Source organism: Ascaphus truei, chromosome 1 (assembly GCF_040206685.1).
Source record: "Ascaphus truei isolate aAscTru1 chromosome 1, aAscTru1.hap1, whole genome shotgun sequence".
Lineage (NCBI taxonomy): Eukaryota > Metazoa > Chordata > Amphibia > Anura > Ascaphidae > Ascaphus > Ascaphus truei.
The window spans coordinates 502,786,891-502,812,952 of NC_134483.1; the positions used below are offsets into that span (position 1 = coordinate 502,786,891).

Genomic DNA, 26,062 nt, shown 5'->3' on the forward strand with positions numbered 1-26,062 from the left:
TTTGTTTTTTAATTCTGTCAGTCCATGTGAGTCCTGTTTAATACCAATTGTCTTAACATTGTTAGCAAGGCGAGAATCTCCAATTGGATGTATGGGCAACAATGATGCTCTCTCTGTATGTAATGCATTTTCAAATGCAATTGCTAAATGTGATTTGGGGTATCCCCTTTCCAAAAATCTCCTTGTAAGCTCCTCAGACTGAGAAAGGAAACCACTCATAGTGGAACAATTCCTTCTCAGTCTGAGGAACTGTCCCCTTGGTATGGCCTTTATGACATGGGATGGGTGGCAGCTGTCCGCCCTAAGAAAGGTGTTCCTGGCATTTTGCTTCCTATAAACATCCGTTTGGATTTTTTTGTCTATGTCTACAAATAATTGTAGATCCAGAAATTCAATGTGATGGAAATGAAAATTTAATGTAAATCTTAGATTATAAAGATTATTATTAAGATAAGATACAAAAGTGTGAAGTGTAGTGACATCCCCCCTCCAAATAATAATTAGGTCGTCCACAAATCTTTTATAAAAAACAATATTGTGACGAAATAAATTAGTGCTCGAATAAATAAAAAGTGCTTCCCACCATCCCATAAATAAGTTCGCAAAAGAAGGAGCAAAACTTGTACCCATAGCAGTGCCAATACGTTGCAAATAAAACTTACCATTAAATGTGAAAAAGTTGTGCGTGAGTAAAAAGTGTATAGCGTCCAAAATAAAAGCCGATTGAAAAATTGATATTTCTGGTATCTCAATAAATTGGCGGACCGCTGCCAAACCATGGTCATGTTGTATAACAGAATACAGAGAGGTAACATCAAGTGTTACCCACAGGTAATCATTACCCCATTTAACATTTTTGATCTGATCAAGAAGATCACCAGAGTCCCGTATAAATGAGGGCAATTTCCTAACAAATGGCTGAAGAAAACCATTAACATATCTTGACAGACCATCTCCCAAAGATCCAATACTAGAGACAATGGGACGACCTGGAGGGTCGACCAATGTCTTGTGGATCTTTGGGAGATGGTGGAAGATAGGAATAATGGGATGAGATGGAATAATGAATTTAACCTCGTCCTTCGACAGAACTTCCATAATAACACCTGAGTCAACCAGTTCTACAAGGAACTCCAAGAATTGCGGTGTGGGGTCGGCGGATAGTACACGATAGGACCGGCCATCATCCAGTTGGCGTAATGCCTCCCTGATGTAACCGTCTCTGCCCTGCACCACCACCGCACCCCCCTTGTCCGCACTCTTAATGACCAATGTAGAATTCTTTTTCAAAGATTTTAAAGCTAAACGTTCACTTTGATTCAAATTGTCATGATCTATATAGGATAGGGAAAATCCCTGAACTAGAAGACGAAGGTCTCTTATAACCAGATTTTCAAACATAGTCAGAAATTGACCCTTGACATGAGTGGGGTAGAAAATTAAAGTGCCCTTTTAATCATTTTTTTGTCCTGGTTTCTTCCTGCTCCGTTTGTGCTGGTGCGCTTTTTGGTCTCCCTTTTCCCTGTATTGCATTGAGTAGCTGCACAGCCTGCCTGCCTGCCCTACCAGGATGTGAGTATTTGCATATTTTTCAGGGGAACCTGCCAATGAGACTGGTGGTGAGTGGGTTGCACCACACACCACCTGTCTTCAGGAGGATAGTACCCATTATATGACACAATAGGTACTATATCAATTGTTAGTACCCTGGTACAGTGGTCTGGCTTATTATCATTTTGAGATATACCTGCATTTGAGCGCTTCAGCTATTTTCCATGGAGAAAGAGCGGGCCTGCGCCACATGCTGTGGTCGTGCACAAAGGTGGCTCCGATTTGGGCGGAAATTAAGGAGTGGCTACAGCGGTTGATTGGGGTGGAGATCCCTCCTGACCCGTGGCTGTTCCTATTGGGCAGGCGGGTCCTGGGGCTCTCGAACACAATGCATAAATTAATTACACATTTTGCCACTGCCACCAGATGTGAGATCGCAGCATTGTGGAAGCAACCAGATATCCCAATTGTACCCAAAATCAGAAACAGAATTTGGTTTGTTTGCCGGATGGAACAGTTGACAAGTCTGGTCAACGACACTGGCACAAAGTTTCTAAAAGTCTGGTCACCATGGCTGGCACAGACAGACATCCCGGGGGTGGATAGTACCACTATATTGCAATGATAGATAAAACATGCGTTCTCCGATGACCAAACGGATCCAGGACCGTAGGGATCTACTACGACGGACTGTAGGCAGGAGACCCCAGATGCGGGGTCTCTCCGAGCGGCGGAGACAAAGGCCATTATCATTAGAAGGAAATTTGCACATATACCGTAAAAGCGGGTAGATGGAACAGAAGCTCCCATCAACGAGGTCGCCCCCTCTACATCCCTCCCCTCCACCCCTCCCCTCCCCAGCTTCCCTAAGATCCTGTCTCCCTGTCTGTCTTGTGAGTCCTGTCGGTCAGTTACCTGTTTTTGGCGGCGGGTGGAGAAGAAAATACAGTGGTCTTTTGTAAGCCAATGGGTTGTGTTACCATATATGTAATGTATCACCCAATAAAATCAAAGTTATAAAAAAAAAAGAAATAGTCAGCAAAGTCCTGAGGTGAAATAAAGGGAGAGACAATTAACAGAGAGTGGTTTGAGTAGAGAATCAAAGACGGGAAGAGTCTGCCTGAGTTAGACTTCTGAGTGTTGATTAGTGATGAAAATTAGGTTTGTTTTGCCTGGGAGAGGGCAGAATTGAAACAGGATACATTTGTAGTGAAGGAATTCTGCGAGTATGAGATTTCAGACATTCAGAGGAGCGAGTGCAGGAGAGGAGCGTGTGTGTGTGTGTCTGTGTGTGTGGCAGTTTAGCCAGGATTTGGGGTTAGAAGGGCGAGAGAGGGAGAGGGGCATGTAGATCAAGAGAGGAGGATAGGGCAGAGTTTTAGTTCTTAACCAGGTTGTCAGTCTGTAGCGGGGCTGAGAGAGGAAAGGGAGAAGAGCAAAGTGGGGTCAAGAGCCGGGAGATTAATGGAACGCAGGTTTCTGCAGAAACAAGGTGTAGATGGAGGTGGAGAAGTAAGTGAGAAAACTAGATAAGATGTTCAGAGAGAGGAAAGGGTGAAATGGAGAAATCAGAGAGCGCACATTTTTTTTAGTGAAAACCAAGTGCAGGCAGTGACCATCCTTGTGGATGCTGGCTACAGTCCATTGGTGAAGGCCAAAATAAGAGGTTAGAGAGAGGAAGCGGGAAGCCCAAGGGAGGGAGGGGTCATCAATATGGCTGTTGAAGTCCCAAGGAGAAGAACAGGGGAGTCTAAGGAGAGAAAGAAGAAGAACCAGGATTCAAAATGAGAGAGACAGAAGTCGGATGAGAAGAGGTAGGTGGGCAATTGATGACTACCACATGGAAAGGGAGAGGAGAAAAAAGCCTGACTGTGTGAGCCTCAAAGGAAGGAAATGAGAGGGAGGAATAGGAAGGGTTTGGTAACGTCAAATTGAGGAGAGGAGGAGCCCCACACCTTCACTCCTGCCATCAGGGTGATGAGTATTGGAGAAAGAAAGGCCACCATAAAAGAGGGCAGCTTCCATTACAGAGTCAGACTGAGTTAGCCAAATCTCAGTTATAGCAAAGAGGAGCAGAGAGTGAGAGAAAAAGACATCATGCACAGAGATAAATTTGTTAGAAAGGGAGTGGGCATTCCAAAGGGCACAGGAGAAAGGGAGAGAGAAGGGTGACAAGGGATGGCTATGAGGTTAGTGGGTTTACTCCACAAAGAGAAGAAGTTCCATGTGAGAGGCGAGGACGAGAGCATGTAGAAATAGGACAGGAACAAGATTGGGCGAGATAGGAGGAGAAGCAAGGCAAGAAAGCGGATGTGTGAGAACGATTTGTTGGAGTGAGTTTTAGAGCAGGGGGTATAGCTGAGTGGAAACAGGGCGCAGATAGGAAAGCAGTTCATGGGAACTGAGGAGTGTAGAAGAAAGGAGAGATGGGGAAATATGAATGGAGTTAGCGACATAACGCTTGTAGAAAGAAAAGTGTCGTTTGGAAAGAAGTGAGATTAGATTATATAATAGTGCCTTATTTGCATAGCAATATAACTAACATCTGTTATAGTTACCACTATGCGCTTTACAGAAGATAACATGACTTAACATTATGTGTTGTCCTTAGTGGATACATTGTTGCTATTAACATGAGATTCACGTTAAGTAGCCTAATGAAGCATAGTGCATGTAGGCCCTTGTGGTGATATGTTAAAATAGGAATTGTGAATGCAAAAAATGCAAACAACATTGCATGCATTTTTCATGATAAAAGTTCATAAGATAGGATGATTCCACTAAGTGGCCCAAATGTTGGTCTTTTGTCTTTCTATATGTTGTATTTGTATGTTATGAAAGTGAGTGCAGGCGCTCATGTTTTGTTTCTTTGTACAACTTTACAATTTTCTACATCGAGCACCTAACATTTTACTACTACATTAGTCCTGAAGTGGATTTCTATTCATACATGGACTGTCTATGAGATATGGTGCAATGTCACACCATACAAATACAACCGCTCTTCTGGGCAGGTACTCCCTTTCATGTCTGAAGCGCTTATTCCTATAATGTGTTATATTATTATGTCACCTGCATTATTGCTGTGAAGCGCTATGTACCTGAATGGTCCTATGTAAATAAAGATATACATACATACATACCTCTCTCTCTCTCTACGCTATGGGAAAATATCTACAATTGTGTGGGGTTCTTTAGAGCAGAAAAAAAATCTAATATTCAGCAGTTTTGAAAACTTATGTGAAACATTTACATTTCTCTAGTCTTTAGCACTAACCCTTGTATTGTTGTTGTTGTTTTTTTTGTTTTGTTTTTTAAGAGGCAATAAAAGCATTTTTTTTTCTTCATTTTTTTAAATAAAGAATTGAAACAAGGGATCTTCAGAGCTGAGCCCCATTCATTTCAGCTCCAGGGACCCTCTGCTTCTGGAGATATGTAGTGGGTGCCAGTAGCCACTCGAGGGTTCACTATATGGCTGCTTTTCAAAGCTTCCAGGGCCCTGTGGGCCAATAGGAAGCCGTGACGTCATTTAGGTCCGGCTTCCTATTGGCCCATGTGACGACGAAGCTGAAAACTGCAGAGATACCGGCACCCCCATTTGGAGATAAGTATCTCTGGAAGCAGGGGGACCCCAGAGCGGAAATTAATGGGGTTCAGCTCCAGAGACCCCCTGCTTCAAACCAGTTGTAAAAAAATGTAGAAAAAAATGGATTGCTCTTTTAATCAATGTGTATTTTATTTTGATAAAGAATAATAACGAAGAATAAAAATTAAACTAGAAAGTGGTAAATAATGTGTTGCTGTATATGGATGTGCAATGCATTTCGCCAAGAGGCACTTCATCTTTAAATAATTCAGGAGTTGATTCAAAGTAGTTGAATGGATAAATAGCTGGTTTATGGGAATGTTGTATGAAGTAAATACGACAGAGTTGTCGTAATGATATTTAAGCCTGATGAGCAGCACAGAGTCTAAGACTGATGGCAATGCACTTTATGGATCTCCTTAGAGAGAGATAAACAAACTAAAGTTGACTGAAAGAAGAGCAATAAAATGGATATTATAGAAGCTTTCCAATGTCTCAAGTGTATCAATAAAGTACATGGTTAACTCCGTTAATTCAGCAAAGTTTTAGGTAAAAGGGTAGAGGATGCATAGAACAAGCCCTAACTTCAACAGCCAAGTGGGTGGAGGTGTCATGCTGCGCTCACCACAAACAGGACTAAAGACCGTGGGGCTGAGGTGGGGATGGAAAGACACCGACCCACAACCATGCAGTCCGGTCTGGAATGCGTAGTCCAAGTCGTACAGCGTAGTAGGGTTGGAGAGGTCGTGGTAATCGGGGTACTTGCCGTAGTTCTGGGTTGGAGAGTGGAGGATGGTAGATTTCCGTAGCCAAGGTCCAGGGTCAGAGAAGGTAGAATGGTCAAGGGATGAAGCCAGGGTCAAAGCGTTGGAGAGTGTAGGAATCCGTAGAACAGCCAAAGGTCAGGACAGGAGAGAACAGACAGGTCAAGGGCAAAGCAGGGATCAAGACACAACGAAACAGCAGCAGTGAGCACAATGCATAAACAGGAGTTTATGCTCAGCAAGGAAGGACAGACAGGAGTAGGTATATATGGAGGAAGGATCCAATTACCTTGCAGGGGTGTGATCAGGTCCTCCAATGGCGTCAGGGCGGTAATTGGCTGGAATAGCCTACAGGTGAGGCATCCCTGGTTACTGCTAATTGGGTGCCGGGCAACCAGCACGCATGCGCTATGCGCGGCGCGGAGCACTGACGTCACGCGGACTTGCGGCCAAGATTCCTCCCTGTGGGAGGCGCCGACGGCACCTTTCAGAGCGTGCGCACACTGGCTTGGCAATGCGCGGGTGCGTGGCTCTGCCGTGTGACGCGTCAGCCGGGCAGGTTCCGGCAGGGGTTGCGGCAGCGGTTACAGGAGGCTCCTACAGTATAGGAGTCAAGAGAATCATGGGATAGATACAAGGAAAAATGTCTGGGATCAAACAAGTTCTAGAGCTGTAATGTAGCTTAGTAGAATTGTCATTCAAGGTGGGCCATTTTTCTATGAAAGGTACTAAATATATGGAAGAACCAAGTCAATACTGTAAGATATTTCAGCATGCTTGTGACGAACACACCGTACATTGGAAAATGGATATCAAATAGGGTGTAAGCTTTTACATGCGGATGAGTAAATTGTAAAACTTTCTTCTTCTTTCTTCTTCCATTACTAACTTTCTATGTTACAATACATTACATAGGAATATTTCATTCAGAAAGCACCTGACAATGTCATTTTCATTCTCAAGCTCCAGAGGTGTTCCAGTCATTCATGGAGGTGGGGTCTGGATACTCCTACCCTGTAGATTGGTGGTCATTAGGAATTACATCTTATGAACTCCTGAGAGGTTGGGTAAGAATTCTTATATTTCAGGTTATCTTATATAGTTGAACATTCAGAATTTTAGAGCTTAATGCATACAGGGCTGCTAACAGCTTTCCTGGTGTCCAGGACGAGTTACCACCACCCTCCCCCCAGCCCCTGCCCTGTGTTGGCAGCCTTTCAAGACCACCCCTACAGTATCTCTCTCTTACACCCGCCATCTCTCCCCATTCCTCCCTTACACACCTTATCCCCGCCCTACCTAACAACATCCCTCCCCCCTCCCTTACCTCTCCCTCCCTCACCTCACCCTCCCCGTCTCCCTCATACCCCTACCTCTCCCCCTTCCTTCCTTATACCCCCACCTCCCCCCTCCATTATAGCCCCACCTCCCCCTCCCTCCCTTATACCCCACCTCTCACCCTTCCTACCTTATAACTGCACCTTCTCCCTCCCTCGCTTATACCCCCACCTCCCCCTTCTCTCACACCTCCATCTCTCCCCTCCCTCCCAATGACACACCTCACTCCCTCACCCCCACCCCTGCCTTACTCACACCCCTCCTCACAGTTGCAGACCCCCTTCCTCCCTCCCTTACACCCCCACACCTCACTCCCTCACACCCCTGCTTTACTCACACCCCTCCTTCTCACAGTTCCACACCACTTCCTCCCTCCATTACACCCCCAGCTCCCCCTCCCTCCTTTACACCCCCAGCTCCTCCTCTCTCCCTTACACCCCATCTCTCCCTCCTCCCCTTACTCACCCCCTCTCCATTACACACCCCACCTCTCACTCCCTTCTTTACACACCCACCTCTCCTTCCCTCCTTCCCTTACATCCCCATATCTCCCTCCCTCTCTCCCTCCCTCACAACCCACCTCTCCCTCCTCCCCTTACATCCCCATATCTCCCTCCCTAACTCCCTCCCTCCCTTACACCCCCACCTCTCCCTCCCTCCCTTCCTTACACCCCCACCTCTCCCTCCCTCCCTTCCTTACACCCCCACCTCTCCCTCCCTCCCTCCCTCCCTTACACCCCCACCACTCTCTCCCTCACACCCTTACATCTCCGTCCGTCACACCCCCACCTCTCCCTCCCTCACACCCCACCTCCCTCCCTCACACCCCACCTCTTCCTCTCATCCACCCTTACACCCCCATCTCTCCCTCCCTCCATTACAACACCAACTCTCCCTCCATTACTTACACCCCCACCTCTCCCTCCCTCACACCCCCACCTCTCCCTGCCTCTGTTAAACCCCCACCTCTTCATACCTCCTTTACACCCCACCTTACTCTCCCTCCTTCACTCCCTCCCTTACACCCCCCACCTCCCCCTCACTCCCTCCCTTACACCCTCCACTGCTCCCTCACTCCCTCCCTTACACCCACCACCACTCCCTCACTCCCTCCCTTACACCCCAACCTCTCCCTCCCCTCCTTTACATCCCCCACCTCCTCTCCCCCCTTACATCCCCCACCTCCTCTCCCCTCCCTTACACTCCCCATCCCCCTCCCTTCCCGTATACCTCCCACCCCCTCCTTTCCCTCACACCCCCTACCTCTCCCTCCCTACCTCACACCCCCTACCTCTCCCTCCCTCACACCCCCAACCTCTGCCTCCCCCATACCCCCCCTCTGCCTCCCTCTCACAACCACCACCTCTTCCTCACACCCCCCCCTCCCTTACTTCCCCCACTCCTCCTTCCCTCACACACCCCCACCCCTACCTTCCTCCCTTACAGACCCCATCTCTCCCCATCCCTCCCACCTCCACCTCTCCCCCTCCTCACACACCCACCCCCACCCCCATCCCTCTCCCCCTTCTTCCCTCCCCCTCCCCCACATTCAACACAACAGCCTGGGCGGATGTGGAATTTGGGCCTGACTTCTGGGTGGGGCCAAACATCCGTTGCCGACAAACGCATGGATGGGTCTTGCAATGAGGTCCGGGACACAGATAGTTGTCCCAGCTCTCGTCCCTCTGTCAAGCCTGTTTGCATGTTAAGATAGCTTTCATACAGTAGGTACTGTACACCCAAAATAGTATGCAGATGTTTTTCAATATACAGATGCAACTGATGGTTTTAGACTGCTTGCCAAGGAAAATCAGTGGCCACCTCGCAGTAACTCGTGAGATGGTCCACAGCAGGTTTTAATGGCCCATCGGAATAACACAGCGGTGGTCACTGCGTTTGAATGGAACTCCCAGCCCGGTAGGATTCGCACAACGTGAATCCCATTCAAATGCAGGTATCCCCGCTGTGTTCATTTGATGGGCCATTAGTCTGGCTGCAAGAATCTCGCAGCATCGGATGGGTTTTAGTGAAGAATTCTCAAGGCAAGCAGCCTACAACCAGCAGTTGCAGCGACAGTATATGTATATCACAGGTGAGATTGGTACCTTCCACGCAATGCATGATAACTCAAAAGTATTTTTTCATTTTTCCTAGAGGCCTTATGAGATTCATTCAACAACCCCAATCGATGACATTCTCAATATGTTCAAGATAGAACGAGTACATTTTTCTTCCACCTGGTGCAAGAGTATGGTTGCATTACTGAAAAAGGTAAAATAGTTGTATTGTAAAGTAACAATGCTATTTATTTCAGATATAAGTGTTTTAATGCATTTAAATGTAACTATCAGTTTTCTCTCAAATATTGTATGGACTAATCTAGACATAATTGACTCCTTATAACTATATTCCTGAGAGGGGCTTTTATAGCTCGTGTGCTTTTGCCATTCACTTTAAATCTTTCCAATCCAGGGGCCAATCTGCTTTAATGTAAGAGTTGTTGAGTTTCGAACATTTGGGATTTTGCCCCAGTTTCCTGCATACTGTCTGGGCCTTGTTGGAGTCAGGAAACTACAAAGTAATTCACAATCATGCCTCTGGAATTCCCTCAGCCTCCTTTTAGAAAGTGCTGATGTTATATATGAAGCAGGGGGGCGGGGCTGCGTCACATGCCAAATTCTTCACAAGGTTTGAAAATGTGAGTCTGCTTGGTGTCCCCTAAGGCTTATTCCATAGAAAGTTCGCCCGTGCGGAGGCGCGCTGAGGCTCAAGGAAAGCGGTGCTTTCCCTGGCCTTAGAGCGTGCGCCGTCCGTGGGTGTGTCTGGGGGCGGGCCAGTGACGTCACGGAGCTGGTTCGCCCTCATTGGGCGAACCCCTCACGTGACCGGCCCTGCGCTCCGGCGAGCACAGAAACTAAAGATTTGGTAAGACACGTGCGCGAGCCCCTGCTAAAGCCGCTCTCATTGCGGCTGCAGGGGCTCAATGCCGAGCAGCAGCGCGCGTCAGCACGGGTCAGTGCCTAAGCGCTGACCATGCCCGAGGCCTAAGGAAAGAGTTGAGCAACATTGAATTAGAACATATAAAGATGCAGAACTCTTATTAATTCACATGAAGGTCATTTTGCCTATCTTAAGAAGCAGAATAAACGTGGATATCTGAACATACTGTAGCATAAAGCACACTAATTCAGTATTAATTAAGGTCATTGATCTAATCTGTTTTAGAAGGGCTGCTATAGCTGTACATCAACACTGGATATAACCAAATGTGGCCATTGAAAACACTCGCTTATGTATTCTCTCGACAATAATTCTCTCTACTCTATATAAATCCTTGAATATATCCACTTCTCTTCGGTATTGAAGACAGTTTTATTACTGAGAACACAGAATGTTCCCCGACTAATCCAGCAGACACTGAATAGAGTTGACACATCTCTCCACAGAGCAACTCATCCAAAGATTATTGCCGAAGCCATTGTGACACTTAGAGCAATATGTAAAATGTTTATTAGTAAGTAGGAATGCAATTCTATGTAATAATAAAACTCCATGCTGCAATCTCTTCTCTGGCGTGACAACATAGGTGAAATAATACAATAGACAAAGTACCAAACACTGAAGTAAAAAAAGGCAAAGTTAGTTTGACCTTTTACATTTATGCTATTCCTTGAATGGAGAACATTATTGTAATAATTCATGCATTGCAATTGACCTTCTCTGCTGTCTCTGTGTATTCTCACAGTGCGGTACCAGTCATTAGTAAACAAATACAGTGTATATGCTTACAATATAACCAATGCTTAGGTTTGATGAATAAAGATACAGTGCATATTACATAGACTGTAGGTATTGTAAAGCTATCAAGGTCTAGGGGTTTAATTTAGGTTCAAGGTTCTAGTTTGTGGTTCTGGCATAAATCAAGAATGTTTATTTAATGCTGACTGGAAAGACTCCATTGAAGTACTAGAGTATTGCTGAAAACATCTGTCAGATGTTCAGTTAAGTGAGACTGATGTAAATGACAGACCTCATGAATGTTGTGCATGAACTATAAAGACCCCCAAGGTTCAGTTTTTGATATGTCATTCACACGTCGTTTAATGTAGATGTCTCATAATAACTTTTATTAAAACCTTTTTGTACGTGGCACCTATATATAATTTTAGTTAGGTCAAAGTAGCAGTTCTATTGGTATATATTAGAGATGGTCACGTTCATTGGTTTGGAAGCTGAAACCAGTGAACAGGGTGAGTGTCCAGATCCCCTGAAACCGGGGCCCTGGAACACTCGCTTTCCAGCCTACCGTAGGTATGTGATCCGAATAGAAACTGAAATGTCCACTCCCCTCCCCCCCACTTGCCAGCATTCTGTTTTGGAAGGATGCGAATGAAAGTGGGGCTAGGCGGTAGGCTGTGCACTTGCATTCATTTTAAAAATATTACAGACTTAAAATATAAAAAAACGAGACACAAATCAAGCAGAGGAAATAGGGAGCCAGAAACAAAGAGAGAGAGAGACAGAAAGAAAACATAAGAAAGGATAATCAAGAAACAGAAAGCATGATGCGTAAAAGGGACAGGGGCACACACAGATCTGATTGTACAGCATAGAGGTGTTGAAAGAGAGGTCCAGCAGTTACACAGTTAATAAGTTTTATTGAAAGGTAATCAACAATACATAACATGCATGTCAGTTGTTATACATCATATGTAACATTCTCTTTCATGTTGTTCTTCATATATTCTTTTTAGTAATTAACATTAAACAATAAGAAACTGTAGCTCCCCAGATAACATCGCACGGAATGAACTACCATAGATAACCATCAACCAAGCTTGCTAACTAACTGTATTTTCCAACATTGTCCTGCTTTATAAATTATTTAATGTGTGTGTTTGTGTGAGTGTGATTAGTTATGTAATTATTACGTAAATAATATTATTGGTCATTGTAACGGGAGTAATCCCTGGAATGAAAGAAATAGTCCACTGCAAAGAATGTTTTTTTTTTTCTGCAAGTAAAAAAAGTCTGCCTATATATATCTTGGGAGCAAAAACAGACACCCAAAGTGTGAAGTGTGAATGCCATAATACCCAAAGATGAGACTGAAAATTACTGAACTCAGGCAGAAAACCAAATTATGTTGCTGAAGCAGGGAGATTGTACCTAGCAAGTAAATGGTGTAAAGCAAACAGAAGTTTTTTCCTAGCAACTACACATTCAGCATACCTAATGAGAGTTTATTCCTAGCAAGTAAATGGTGTAAAGCAAATAGACTTTTTTACCTAGCAACTGCACATCTTGTATACCTGATGAGAGAAAATGCATGCACAGTACTGCTGATATTGTAAAACTTATCCAAGAAAGAAAAATTCTACAGAGATGCCTGTGAGAGCTATGACCTCTACAAGCAAAATATGCCCACCTGTAGGACTACCACCATTGGGGGTTCTAGAAAATACAGTGGCAACAGCTGCAATAGCGCCTCCTGAGGTCAGGAAGAAAATTACACCTGATAGCCTAAAAATGGAGGACAAGATGCAGCGTTCCTGTAATGAACCCTACCCCACGGAAGAGTGGCCCTTCCAGTCCAATAAAGAGGAAGACCTCTCTTACCGAGTCACACCCACAAAACACCCCAAGAATGGTGGGGGTGCCTGAACTCGGCACGAACAGAAAAGACCGCTCCCTTTGTTGGCGAATAGGATCAGCAGGAGACAGAGCGGGAGCAGCAGATCACCCAATATTTCTGTCAGCTAAAGCAACTGCAAGAAAAAGCCTGGTGTATATAATGAAGCTGCTAAAGTATCAAATAAAGAAGGAGACCCCAGTATTCCGGATGGGACGGAGTCATCCAAAACAAAGAAGCGGAAAAAGAAAAAGAAAAGCGGTTCTTCACTTACCGTGGAAGGAACAGACACGTCCGCAGATCCTGTGGAGAAAAAGGGGGACCGAGTTGCCCTGCAGCCTAGAGAAAATGGAGAATTCGTCCCACAGGTAACCGAATATCCAGAGGGCCCAAGGCAGAAGTCGTGTACCCCAAAGATGTGTCTGTCCGTTGCCAACAGTGAGGAACCCTCAACCAACCATCCCAGGGAAGTGGAGCCGGAACCAGTGAGTGACGATCCCTTGACCAGCCCTGAAGATGCCCTGAAAAATGCCAGGCATGACTGTGATCTGCTCTGTGAAGAATTGGAAAGCGAGAGAGAAAATAATGCTGAGCTACAGAAGACTGTGCTCGCAATTTACTCTGTGGACAAGACCGAATTGGAGGATCTCAAGACTGAGCTAGATACTGCAAAGGCTACTATTTCCGCCATGGATGAAAAGCAGAGCCAATCTGATAAAATGGTGGCTACGCTAAAGCGGAAGTATGAGGAGGCACTGAAGCAAATGACAGTCTTCCAGCAAGAGGTTCACACTCTTCGTATAGAGCTGAATGCCTCACAACAGGAGGTCAACAGTGTCCGGATAGAAGTGGACATATCTCAGAAAGAGGTTCAGACACTCCGCAGAGCACTTGATGCCTCACATCATGAGACCAACAGCTGCCGCACAGACCTGGAAGTTTCTAGAAAGGAACTACACAGTCTCACTGAAGAGCTGGACATTGCTAAAGAAACTATTGGTAATCTTGATACAGATTTCAAAGTCTCTCAGAAGGAGCTACAGACCCTCAACCTAAAGAAGAAGTCTCACGCCAGGAGAGTGTCATTCTCAAAGCAGATGTGCGTAAATGGAAGGAGGACTGCAAAGAAGCCCTGAAGAATACAGAGACTGAAAAAAGAGAAAATTCAAGATTAAAAAGAGAAAACGTAAAACTGAAAGAAGAAAATTTTCAGTTGACAGAAGAAGTCAAGGAAAAGTTTGAAGCAGAGCACCGACTGCAGAACCAACTGCAAGGTCTGCGTAGACACCTCCAGTATGCTGAAGAGAAGCAGCAAACGCTGCAGGAAGAAAAGCTGCAGGCTGCTAAAGAAATTCAAGTGCTGCAGGAATGTCTGATGACCCAGTATGTCCCCGCAAAGCAGCATGAGAAACTGAAGGCTTCACTGAGCATCACCAAAGCAACGCTAAAAGCCAAGCTTAGAACCCAGGTGACGCGGCACAAAAGGGAGCACAAGAAGGTCCAGAAACTGAAACAAGTAACTGTGGCCCAAGCAAAGAAGTTCATAGTGCGCCACAATGCAATAAAAATGTGGAGGCAAGCTCAGAGAAAGCAAAGCATGCAGATAAATTCCCTGAGAAGAGACTTGCAAGACGCACTCAAAAAACAGGGATCTCTCGCGGATGAGATTACAGTCCTACAAGGACAAGTATTGACCCTGACTAAGCGTCAGTATCCCACAGCCTCAAAAACCCATGAAGACAAGGGTACAGTGAGAGCTGGGAATACCGCTCATCTGAAAGACAAGGTTGCAAAATTTGAACCACCTAAACAAGCACTAGCAAAACCTTCAGCCACCCAACAGGCAACAAAAGAAGGTACACGTGCTGAATTAAAACCAGAAGAATCCTTAGCTGATGAAGCTGAAAAGATGGGACATTCTCTGGAAGTGGGTGTGGAATTGCAACTTAATCAAAAAGGGGCTGAACGAGCAACCCCATTGAGTGGGAAAAGGGCAGAGCGACAGCTTCAAGAGCGGAAAACTCAAAGGGCTGTTTTTAAACGCTCTGCAACTGCTGCCATACAGTATGCCTACAATAAGACGAGCACCCGACGCGAGGGAAATCTCATGACCGCGCACGTAGAAAAAAGACTATACTTGGAGAAAGTCCTCCTCGAGCGACTGAGGGGTGCTGATCTCAAGCACCTTCAGGAGGAGTCACGAATAAACTGGAGAGGGGGTTCCAATCCCAACAGGACTGAGGATTCTCTTCCTCCATCCACTCTCATTCAAGTCACTGAGATATCTAGAATGAGAGTGCAAGGATGGGCTTTGGCCGTGGCAAGCCTGTTATATGGGTTTTAGAGAGGAGGGAGACCTTTTTTAGTAGTCTGAAGCACGATATATATCCGCAATTATTTAAATGTCTCACACTCCACACCTCCTAAAAGATTTTCATAAGACCTATACTGACAACCCTTAAGCCCCTTGTGATGAAGGGGGTTCTAGAGCTCTACTGCTCAAATCTCGAGAGCTTTTGAGTGTCCACGATATGATTTGTTACAGGCATGACCAGTAGAGCTCTTAAGCAGGAGTGCATGCGATTCCTTACATTGACCTGATGGCTTCTGGCAACGCGTCGCCATATGGCAATGTGACGTCACATGACGTTGTGGCATCAGAATGCCGGAGACAAAGTAAGGTGGGGGGGGTGCGAGCAGGGGGGGGAAGAGCAGGCAGGGTGACGCAGAGGAAAAAGATTGCTCACCCCTGCAAAAAAAGTATGCTGTGACAGTGGAGCTATCTATCTGAGACAAATCAATGCTAGAGCTGCTGCCCTAAATAGCAGAGGCAAGTGGATTCTGTTCTTGTTAAAACGGACACTAGTACCCCCTTCATTAAAATGGGCCTTAGGCTTATCAGTTATAGGTTGTATGGAAATCTCTCTCGGCCCCCTATTGTAATGAGATAACTAACAGCCGTTCATTTTGTATATAATTATCTTACTGGATACCCATTAAACTCAGGGGGAAAAAACATCCATTATTTGCCCTGATTTAACAGAACTTTGTGCATCTGCGCCTTAGTAGATGTGTTTCAGACAGAACATTATCAATGCTATGGAAAAGGAAAATATGAGTGATTGAAAATTATATGAATGCCTATTAATGTAAAATATTTGTAATATGTGGCATCACAATTATTTTTCCTGAGGAATTTAATGTCCCATTTTATTGCAGCTTCTTACTAAAGATCCAGATTGCAGATTTTCAAGCCTATCGGACATACAGAGCTCTCCATACCTCGCTGACATGAATTGGGATGCAGTTCTGGAAAAAACAGCCATCACCGGCTTTGTTCCAAATGTGAGTTTGTATTCATTTGTTTATAACAATGGCCTCTGTAATAATTAATAAATCCCAAGTCTGAAACAGAATTGTAGGTCTCACAAACATACTTATATAACCTACTCTGCCTGTGAACCAACAAATAGAAATATCAAGCCACGTACCCACAATATTTCTGCTTTCTTCTCCCTTGGCTACTGTTGGAAGAATATATACATTTCTCACTATATTACAGAGCTCTAGCGATTCTTGGTTTGATTAATATCTACACTTTAAGCAAAATAGCAAATCTACTTTAACATAATAACAGTGAACAAAATGTTACTAAAGCGAGCATACTAGTGAAGGATAGATGCCCAACTTGTTCTATTTTACAGTATCTAATTAAATTTTTTATAAAAGGGCAGTCCCACTAAGATTAAAGTAAACAAATGCCATGTTTAATATGTTAAACATATGTGATTTATTCCCTTCAGGAAAATCTCAAAATAATAAGTATTTTGAATATAATGTTAATATTTTCATGATAACCAAATCCTTTTTTTAAACTGAAAATTGAAACAATAAATAATATAATAACCTTTATAGTGTAGGACCCAGTAAAAAGAACAAGTTTGCTGAAATAGGAAAAAAAAAGTTGATTAAATCATTCGAAGGAAGTCAGTTACATAAGTAAGTGGTTAAAAAAAACAAGCTTGAATTGTAAAAATGGCCAGAATATTTTAATATATGTATTTGCTATTGTTGCCACAGCATATTTTGACATATCACAGCATGTTTCTAGCAGTACTCTGAACGTTTATATTTATGCACATTTCACATCAAAGTGAAGTTCAATTCTACTTGTTAGTTTAATATGTGTTTTAACTCTAAAAGAAGAGACTGTAATTATAGTCACCATATGTGAAAAGAAAAAAATGTGAACAAGCGCTAAAGTTTATACACCAATGTGACAAGTTACAAATATCTTAAAATTAAAGTAAGGCTGCCTGGTAATACTGCCAGTACTAACAGAAAACACTTGAAAAAGAAAAACCTGGCGCCAAATATTCAATGGAAAGTCCTGTATTCCTCATGGGATCCGCACACTTGCTTGACAGGCCATGTAATGAAAAAAACACAAACAAACACAGATCATAGTGCAACACTGTAGGGTTAAACAGTTCTACACTACAAATCACATATAACAGTGAGACTCCTAGTGACAGTAAAAATACTATTTATTTAAAAATACTAATTTCTATTCATTTTAAAGGAACTATGCCATAAATGGTAATGACAAATACAGAGAACCGCTGGTCATCCGGGATGGAAAAATCAGAGCCCTACTTACAAGCAGCAGGGCATATACATGCGATGTTATGACAGAATCTTCTTGGCGCAGATGGTATCCTTCCAGAGTTGTAGCTCTGCTCCGCCGCGACTCGAGTCCAAAACTGCCCTTCAGGTATTCCCAGGAACAGTGCCGGTGACGGAGGCTAGTTCGTGGGGTACACAGCTCTACACCACGTGTGGCCGCTCTCCTCACTTCCTCCTCTGGTTTAACAGGCTATCACTGCGCGCTCGCGCGCGGGTGTGCCCGTGCCCTTAAAGGGACAGTTAATGCGTTCTGAATACCGGGAGCTGGCAGATCTAAAAAGGCTCCAAACCAAATGTCCCATATAAGTCCAATACCAATCACAAAGTGACAGTGTCACCTGCCCTACGCGTTTCGTAGACTTTACTCTACTTCCTCAGGGGCTACAAAAAATGATATTAGGTGACACACTAATATACCCTAACCAATTAAAAATAAATTGACCAATTAAAGCTACATAGCCTACATGCCATTAATATCAAATCACTATGTCTCACACAACTAAACACACATACAATACATAAAAATAACAACACTTGGCCATATATCATATACTGTCTCAGCAGAATATCCTAACTTTGTATATATATATATCGGAAATACCAGAAAGTGGCCAAAGGATATTCAAACAGTCTCCAAACCACTAATTAAAAACTACACAGATTCCCAGTGCCTGTAATTAAACAAAAACAGACAGGTGGGGTGCTGCCCAATTGATTGTGGTAACACCTACTCCTACTTCACATCACTATTAGGTCTGCGTGAGATTGATTGGAAATCAAGTTATGTATGGGTAACAGGAGATGTGACATCCCTTTATACAATAATAGACCACCAACTGGGATGTGAGGCCATTCAAAGGGCGTTTGAGGAAGACAACACCATGTCCTCTGCCCTTAAGGCCTTTCTGATGGATGGGATTAGATTTATATTAACCCACAATTATTTTTGTTTTAATTTACAGTATTTTTTGCAGATATGTGGTACCGCCATGGGCACGAGGTTTGCACCAAGTTATGCGAACATCTTTATGGGGCAATGGGAGAAGGAGGTCATTTGGAACAACTGCCCATTTGGTGCAAACCTCGTGCTCTGGCGGCGCTACATAGATGACGTTATTTTCATTTGGGATGGGGAACTGGATTTATTAGATGAATTCATTTTGTACCTCAATAATAACCAAAGAAATTTGAGATTTATATGCCAATATGATAAAATTGCTATCAACTTTTTGGATCTGAGTATTAGTATTGTGGATGACCATATTCATACCCAAACATTTTTTAAGCCTGTACAGGCCAACAATTACGTTATGGCCAATAGTCATCATAATCCACAATGGATTCGGAACATTCCGAAAGGACAGTTCATCCGTCTGAGGTGCAACTGTTCCAGTTTGGAGTCTTTTGCAGAACAGGCGGATGAACTTAAGAATAAATTTATTGAACGGAATTATCTAATAGATGAACTTGAGAATACTATATCTCTTGTTCAAAATATGGACAGGAGTAAACTCCTAGAATACAAGGATAAAGATCACTGAAAGAGTATGTAAATAGTCGACAATTAAATGTGTCTTCCTTTCTTCTCCTTGTTATCTCAGTTCATTAACTGTCTGGTAAACATACAGTATGCTAACTTTCCAAACCTCTGATTTGGGAATCTGGTATAGTAACTGAAATATGGCTGTAAAAAAACAAAAATTCTACTGCTCACAAACTTTATCTGTAGTGTCTCGACAATAAAACAATGGAGCTGAACATAAAAATTCAGTTTTGCATAAACACCTTCACTATACATTTTCTATAAGGCAATGGAGTGAAGTGACCTAGTTATCAGGATGTATGGAACCCTTAGAGGTAACATGGAAACCCACAAAAGACAGGAGTTCAAAATATATAGATCCTGATAGAATTTAATGTAACACCAAACAATCAAGACAGGGAAGACAATATGGAGGATGCAAAATGTGCAGAGCCACATCAAAAAGTTATGGTAGTGAAATGTCAGGAATCGGCATTCTCCACGCTCCCCACACAGAGCACTCTCTCCCCGCAGGGAGTCCCTGGACACACAAAACAATCCTGCCTTACCGGCCTCCACGGCTCCCCATCCCTGCCACCGTCGCGGGATCACTCACCTCGGCGATTCCTCTGCTCAGCGCCGGGCGCGCCCACGCCCTCCTGTATGCACACCTGCACCATCCACTGGCTTGGTCCACGCGCGTACAGACGTTACGGAGCACGCTCAGTCTGCACACTCTTCTTCCCGTCCCTCGGACCTCAGGCTCCGCCCCCGCACGGGCATACTCAGGTTACCAACAAGACTCACCTGGCCTGTTATGCCTGACCAATCTGCAGTGTCTCCCTGTAGCTCTTCCTGTCCCGCCTCCGTTCCTAATTGGACCTTCCTGCTTTATCTAGCTCCTCTCTGCTCTCGGTCTTTGCTCGACATAGTCTCTGTATGGAAGTACTTCTGGATTCTCTCAGTGTTTTCACAGGTTCTGACGCGGCTTGTACGACTACCCCCTCTGGCTCTCGATCTCGGCACTCCTTGGACAACGCTCACTCTGGTAACCCCTTGAACACGGCTTGGACTACGACCTATCTCCGCTCTCCACTCCCTGACCTCGGCAAGGCATTCTTCAATCTATCTCTACAACCGGTACCGGCAAGTATTGTCTACCTTACTACACCTGGCCTGGCAACACTTTATACCACACTCCGGACACACTCCCTTTGCTGCGGGTGCGTGTATTACCACTTCCCCCTTCAGCTCAGGGGACGGGTCTGGTCTGCAGGCAGCACCGGCGTAACATGAAATAATAAACAGGGGACAATTAGTGCGAAGGGAAATAGCAGAACAAATCAAGGTAAGCTGCAAGGAAGTGCAGTGCTACATGCAACAACAATAATACACAGGGACAAAATATTAAACATGGGGACAAATAGTGCAAAGGGAATACAAGACAAAAAACAAGAAGGTACCTGAATGTCTGAAAAACTAGGAACCAGAGTAGAGTAAAGAGGAACAGGGAAAGACGCAGCGCCAAGGAACAAGAATAACATGACTTCTGACCTGTAAACAGAATGTCTGACAAGTAAAGACCAAACAGAATGGGTGTGTTTTATAGCCAAACTAGGATAGCAGATGGCCTCATTGATCTGGTTCTTACCAGTTCTGGGCCTGAATCTGTCTCCTCTGTGCACCCCTACAGGTCTATAAAGAGTACTGCGGCAGGGAATCATAACACGTGCTGGACTGATAGGACATAAAACAACTACACAAATATTGGTCCTGGGAAAGTACAGGTTCCTTGAAAAAGAACGCTGCGACGTTTGAAATGCATTGGATGGGTCTTTTGCCACATTAAAGTGCCCTTTTAATCATTTTTTTGTTCTGGTTTCTTCCTGCTCCGTTTGTGCTGGTGCGCTTTTTGGTCTCCCTTTTCCCTGTATTGCATTGAGTAGCTGCACAGCCTGCCTGCCTGCCCTACCAGGATGTGAGTATTTGCATATTTTTCAGGGGAACCTGCCGATGAGACAAATGGTGAGTGGGTTGCACCACACACCACCTGTCTTCAGGAGGATAGTACCCATTATATGACACAATAGGAACTATATCAATTGTTAGTACCCTGGTATAGTGGTCTGGCTTATTATCATTTTGAGATATACCTGCATTTGAGCACTTCAGCTATTTTCCATAAAGTACAGGTTCACGTCTGGATATGATACTAGTGAAAGGACTAACATGATAGTGCTTCATAGATATAGTTGTATAAAGCTTTCAAGACCCCTCTGATGCCAAAGATACTCACTGGTGAAGTTATCAGTATTACTGCTGCGGCCAGCGTGAGTCTAACATTTGCCCGTAATTGACCGGTGCTTTTTTCGGCTGGCGCCAAACTTGGCCGCGCACCAGCCGCATCTTCCCCTCCCCGCGTGCAAAATTAGAATGCTGTTCCCCTCCCCTTCCGACCCCCTGGCTGCTCCCCCTGGCTGCTCCTCTGCTTTGCGCAGCTTTGCGCAGCTTCCCCCTTACCCCTGCTTCCTCTGCAGCCTTCGGGGATGCCGGGGAACCCTGGCACGTGTGACCGGCGCCACAGGGATGCGCGGCACGCGCCAGGAAAAAACACAACAAGCCGCCGTCTGCCCGCACATTTCCCCCACATCGCGGTGGCGGCCGCTGTAGACTCAGCCACTGTACTTCCTGGTATTTAAAGGGGATTTAATGGCCATTCAATAGAAAGCCACAATAGATCATGTCTTGGTTTGCGAGCACTGATCTGTGTGAGTGAATAGCAGTGTGGAGTTATAACCAGTATAAAAGTGGTGTGTAGTGTGTATTACTAGCATTGATGTGTGAGCTTGGGGAGAGTACTGTGGGTTCATTTATTTTGATTGTGTGGGAATTGGGAGTTTCTAGCAAACATGTTTTTACTGCCTAATTTGAGAGATTGATTATCTAACATACAACCTGATTGGTGTGTGTCTGTCTTTAAACAGAGGCCTGTAACGAATCCTTAAGCTTGAAAGCACTAAGCTGTGTGAGTGAATTGTAGTGTAGTCAAGTGCAGTAGGATTAAGTGTGGGGTTATAACCAGAAAGAGTTGAAACAAGGAGAGTGTGAAACAATGTATCTAGAAGTACAGGAAATTGTTAGCACTTAAAAGTTCATAGTTGCAGCAATGAGACAGGATTGAGAATGGCACTCAATTCAAATCTTGCCACATGTATATGCACTTGGAGCAGCCATTTCAGTGACCATACCGCTGTGGGAAGTGTGAGCAAGTAGTCTTTTTGGAGTCTCAGAATGCTGTTCTGAAGAAGCAACTTGCAACATTGAGGCACATTGACAATCTTCAAAGGAGTTCAGTGCTCGCTGAACAGGCCCTGGATAGGACTACTGGTGCGGAGGATGGAGCTGTGACTGAGGTTTAGGAAGAGGTAGGTAGCTTGGTAATAGTTAGAAGAAGGGGCAGGTGGAAGAGGAAGAGGCAGGCTAGTTCTGAACAATAGATTTGCCAGATTGAGTGAAGATATTGAGGGAGTCAGGCAGTAATGGCAAGGGTGGGGAAGACTACTTCCTCTAGAAGCTAGGGGAATAGTTCCTCCAGCACAGAGGGGACTCAGCATACTCAAAGACTAAGAAAGGTTGTGATGGTAGGGGACTCCATTATTAGGAGGGTAGAGAGGGCAATCTGTTCCGTGGATGCATGAAAGAAACAGTTTGTTGTCTCCCAGGTGCTCGGGTTTGGCAAATTGCAGATTGGGTAGACAGATTGTTGGGAGGGGCTGTGACGGTGAGGGGGTAACCAGGCTCACTAATAAAGGTTAAGCCCACTTGGTTGCCCCTGAACTGTGTTTTGGGGTCTTAGAGTGTTAGCTCTTGGACCCGTGTATTGTGCATGTGTTGCCTTGCAGTGTGTAAGGGATACAGGCTAGTGTAAAGGAAGCAGGTTAGCTTACACTCTATCTCAATACACCAAAAGCTTGTAACATATTTTAACAGAAGCGTGCATAGAAGTATATTTTATTAAGCAGCATTGTTTAAGAAAATATGTTTAACTTTATACATGTAACATAAGGCAGGGCCTTTTCATCTCGGGATCAAAGGAGAACTCCTGGCCACCCCAGGTTTTGGTGCCAGTCCCATAGATCAAAGTAACACTTGTGCCATAGGTGTGAGCAGCCAGGATAGCTAAGTTAAGTGCTAGCATCCTAGGATGAAGGCAAGCTATCCTGGCCAGTTGTCACCTGCCCCAGACTTTGGGCATTGAGTCTGCAGGAGGCTTAGAATAGTAAGTTAGCAAGATGGCAATCTGCGCACGTGCCATCTTACTTTTCTGAAGCCATATGTTCCAGCTTTCACAAACCTGGCAAAGTGTGTAATTGGTCAGCGTTGAAATTCCCACACCGGGGGTTGGTGGACCAGCTGTGGGACTGCCTGTCCCAAAGTGTATAAGACAGCTAGTCACCATCCCAGAGGTGGGATTCAATGTGTGTTCCAAGAATTCCAAGCTCTGAGTAAGTCATCTAAGATTCTCAGAGGCTGAGTGTCCAGTTACAAGTCTCCAGCAGGAAGAGGCTACTTGAAGGAAAAGCTGCCTGGATTATTTTGCTGTTTGTTTTGCAACAGTTACTAGGGTAAGCTTGGTCATAAGCCCCTACAACTAGGAAAGGTAGTTTGTGTTACCCCAAATTTCCAAAGTAAGTGTATTTTTAGTGTAAATTGTGTTATATTGTGTGTTCGTCTTTTCCTGAAATAAATTACAATTTATTTTACCTCCTTGTTTTGCTCAATCATATGATCCCGGTATAAATGTGTTGATAAACCTGGTCTCCCGTGACAGGGGCAGGGACTGACTGGTGGTCCTGGTACATGTTGGCACCAATGACAATGCTAGAGAAAGGAGACAGAGGGTGCTAAAAAATGATTGCAGCAATCTAGGCCGTAAGCTTAAGACAAAGACCTACGAGGTAGGATTTTCAGAAATACTACCAGTGCCATGCGCTACCCTGTTGGAGCTTAGGGATGTTAATGCATGGCTAAGAAAGTGATGTAGGAAGGAGCGTTTGAGGTTTTCGAGCACTGGGAGTCCTTCACTGAGAGGTACTATCTTTATAGTAGGGATGGATTGCACCTCAAAAACGAAGGATCTTCTGTGCTGGGGGGAGGGGGGAAATGTTTAAAATATTGGAGGAGATTTTAAACTAGGAAGGCGGGGGGAGGCAAAAGCAAGGGGTAATGGACTACACTGAATAGATATAAATGGGGAAATAGCCATGCATCATGGGGCTGAAGTGGGAGGGTGAGAGTGGGAGTGGGAGTTTGACAAGCAGGGAGGCACCCAGTATAAATACAGATAATACTAGTAAATTTCTGAAGCCTAAATCCAATTGGAGTAGAAAGGTATTGTAGGAGCAGATCAGATAACAATAGCACGGACTGGTAAAAAGTTTAAATGCATGCAAGAATCATTACAGATAAAATGGGGGAGCTTGAATCAATAGATACAATGGAGCAGTATGATATCATAGGCATTACTGAAACATGGTGGGTAAAAACTCATGACTGGTTAGTTAATTTAGAGGGTTATTCCCTTTATCGGAGGGCTCTATTAGATAGAAGGGGTGGTGAAGTATGTTTACATGTTAAACCAGATTAAAATCCTATCATAAGGAAAAATGCTTATGATTGGATTGATGAAAATGTAGACACTTTGTGGATAGAAATGTACACACATCACATACACATTATTGTACAATTCAAGTATTTGCTTGAATTCACCTGAAATACAGAGTAATGTGAAGTGCACTCCTAATCCCTCCAATCATTCTCCAGTTATGAATAGTACTCAACATGAATCCACTGTACCGTCGTTTTTAATACACACCACATACAGGGTTATATTTATGAAGTTGTGCTATTCTACAAGACACCTCCCTGGACAACAAAACATCTTATGGCCCATTCACCTCAATGGGCAGATGGTGTCTTACAGCAATTCCAGGATTTAAACTGCAAATATGAGCCATAACCCACAAAGACCATTGTACAATGTTTATATTTTCCTGGACACTATGTAACTTAAGTCTAAATAACTAATCTCAGTTCAGTTGGGATTGCTGGACTCCAAATTTCATACAGTTAAGGTTGTGGATACCTTTTAATAAAATGTAAAAGAAAAAAGTAGGATACAAGGGCTCCGGCAAAATATAGAAGGATTAGGATGAACAGAACATTTTGACTGATGTAGTGGAAATGAAATCATAATATCAACAACATTATTTTACATTAGAATTAGTAAGTTGATACATTTGACTTAAATATTATCAATGCTTATAATATCTGTCTCAGAAGTTGGTTAACCATTATGATCTGAGAGCATTCAATAGCTGTTTATTTATTGTAAACATGGGTAACCCCGCTTTTAAGTACCTGCAATATTTAAATGAGCCCTTTCGTAAGGGGAATCTGTGCATTCACAAAATGTAATTTACCCTTAAACGGAAACCAACGAGGAAATTACATTCTTCTGTTCTGCAAGTATTGTGCCAGAACGGGTTTCTTTTATTGCAGGGCACTTTTTTTCTTCATTTTTAGGGGTTTTTTTTTTTTAATATTTCAATGAACAACATCAAATTAATATACTATGTTCAATTCAAGTAGTATAAAATCCAATCACTTCACCGGTTAAGATCTGCCAATATTCCCTAAGCAAGCAAATTCTTTTTGTTGGAATCGCTGCCAATGAAATGTCATGTTTACCAAGATGCGAACCACATTATGGTCATGAATATTTAATATAGTACATAACATCTGATGCATATTAATGCACTGCCATACTTTTGGCAGTATGTGTTGGGTGCCTTCAAACATTTAATGACTATACGCCAGCTGCAGTCTCTGGCTGCAAAGCCACACATTTTACAGGAAAACATGAATATCCTTGAATATCATTATATTTACCAAGCAGTCTTCTGCCATAAGACGCCTTCCAA

At 43.9% G+C, this 26,062-nt stretch overlaps 1 protein-coding gene across 1 annotated transcript in view; it reads left to right on the plus strand.

The window, feature by feature from the left end:
• Positions 1-26,062, plus strand: part of STK32B (serine/threonine kinase 32B) — a 254,262-nt gene that overhangs the window by 182,879 nt on the left and 45,321 nt on the right. Inside the window, exons 7-9 of the mRNA XM_075569517.1 lie at positions 6,865-6,968; positions 9,394-9,510; positions 16,091-16,216. Coding sequence (XP_075425632.1) covers positions 6,865-6,968; positions 9,394-9,510; positions 16,091-16,216 — 347 coding nt within the window. The remainder of the gene's footprint in view (positions 1-6,864; positions 6,969-9,393; positions 9,511-16,090; positions 16,217-26,062) is intronic.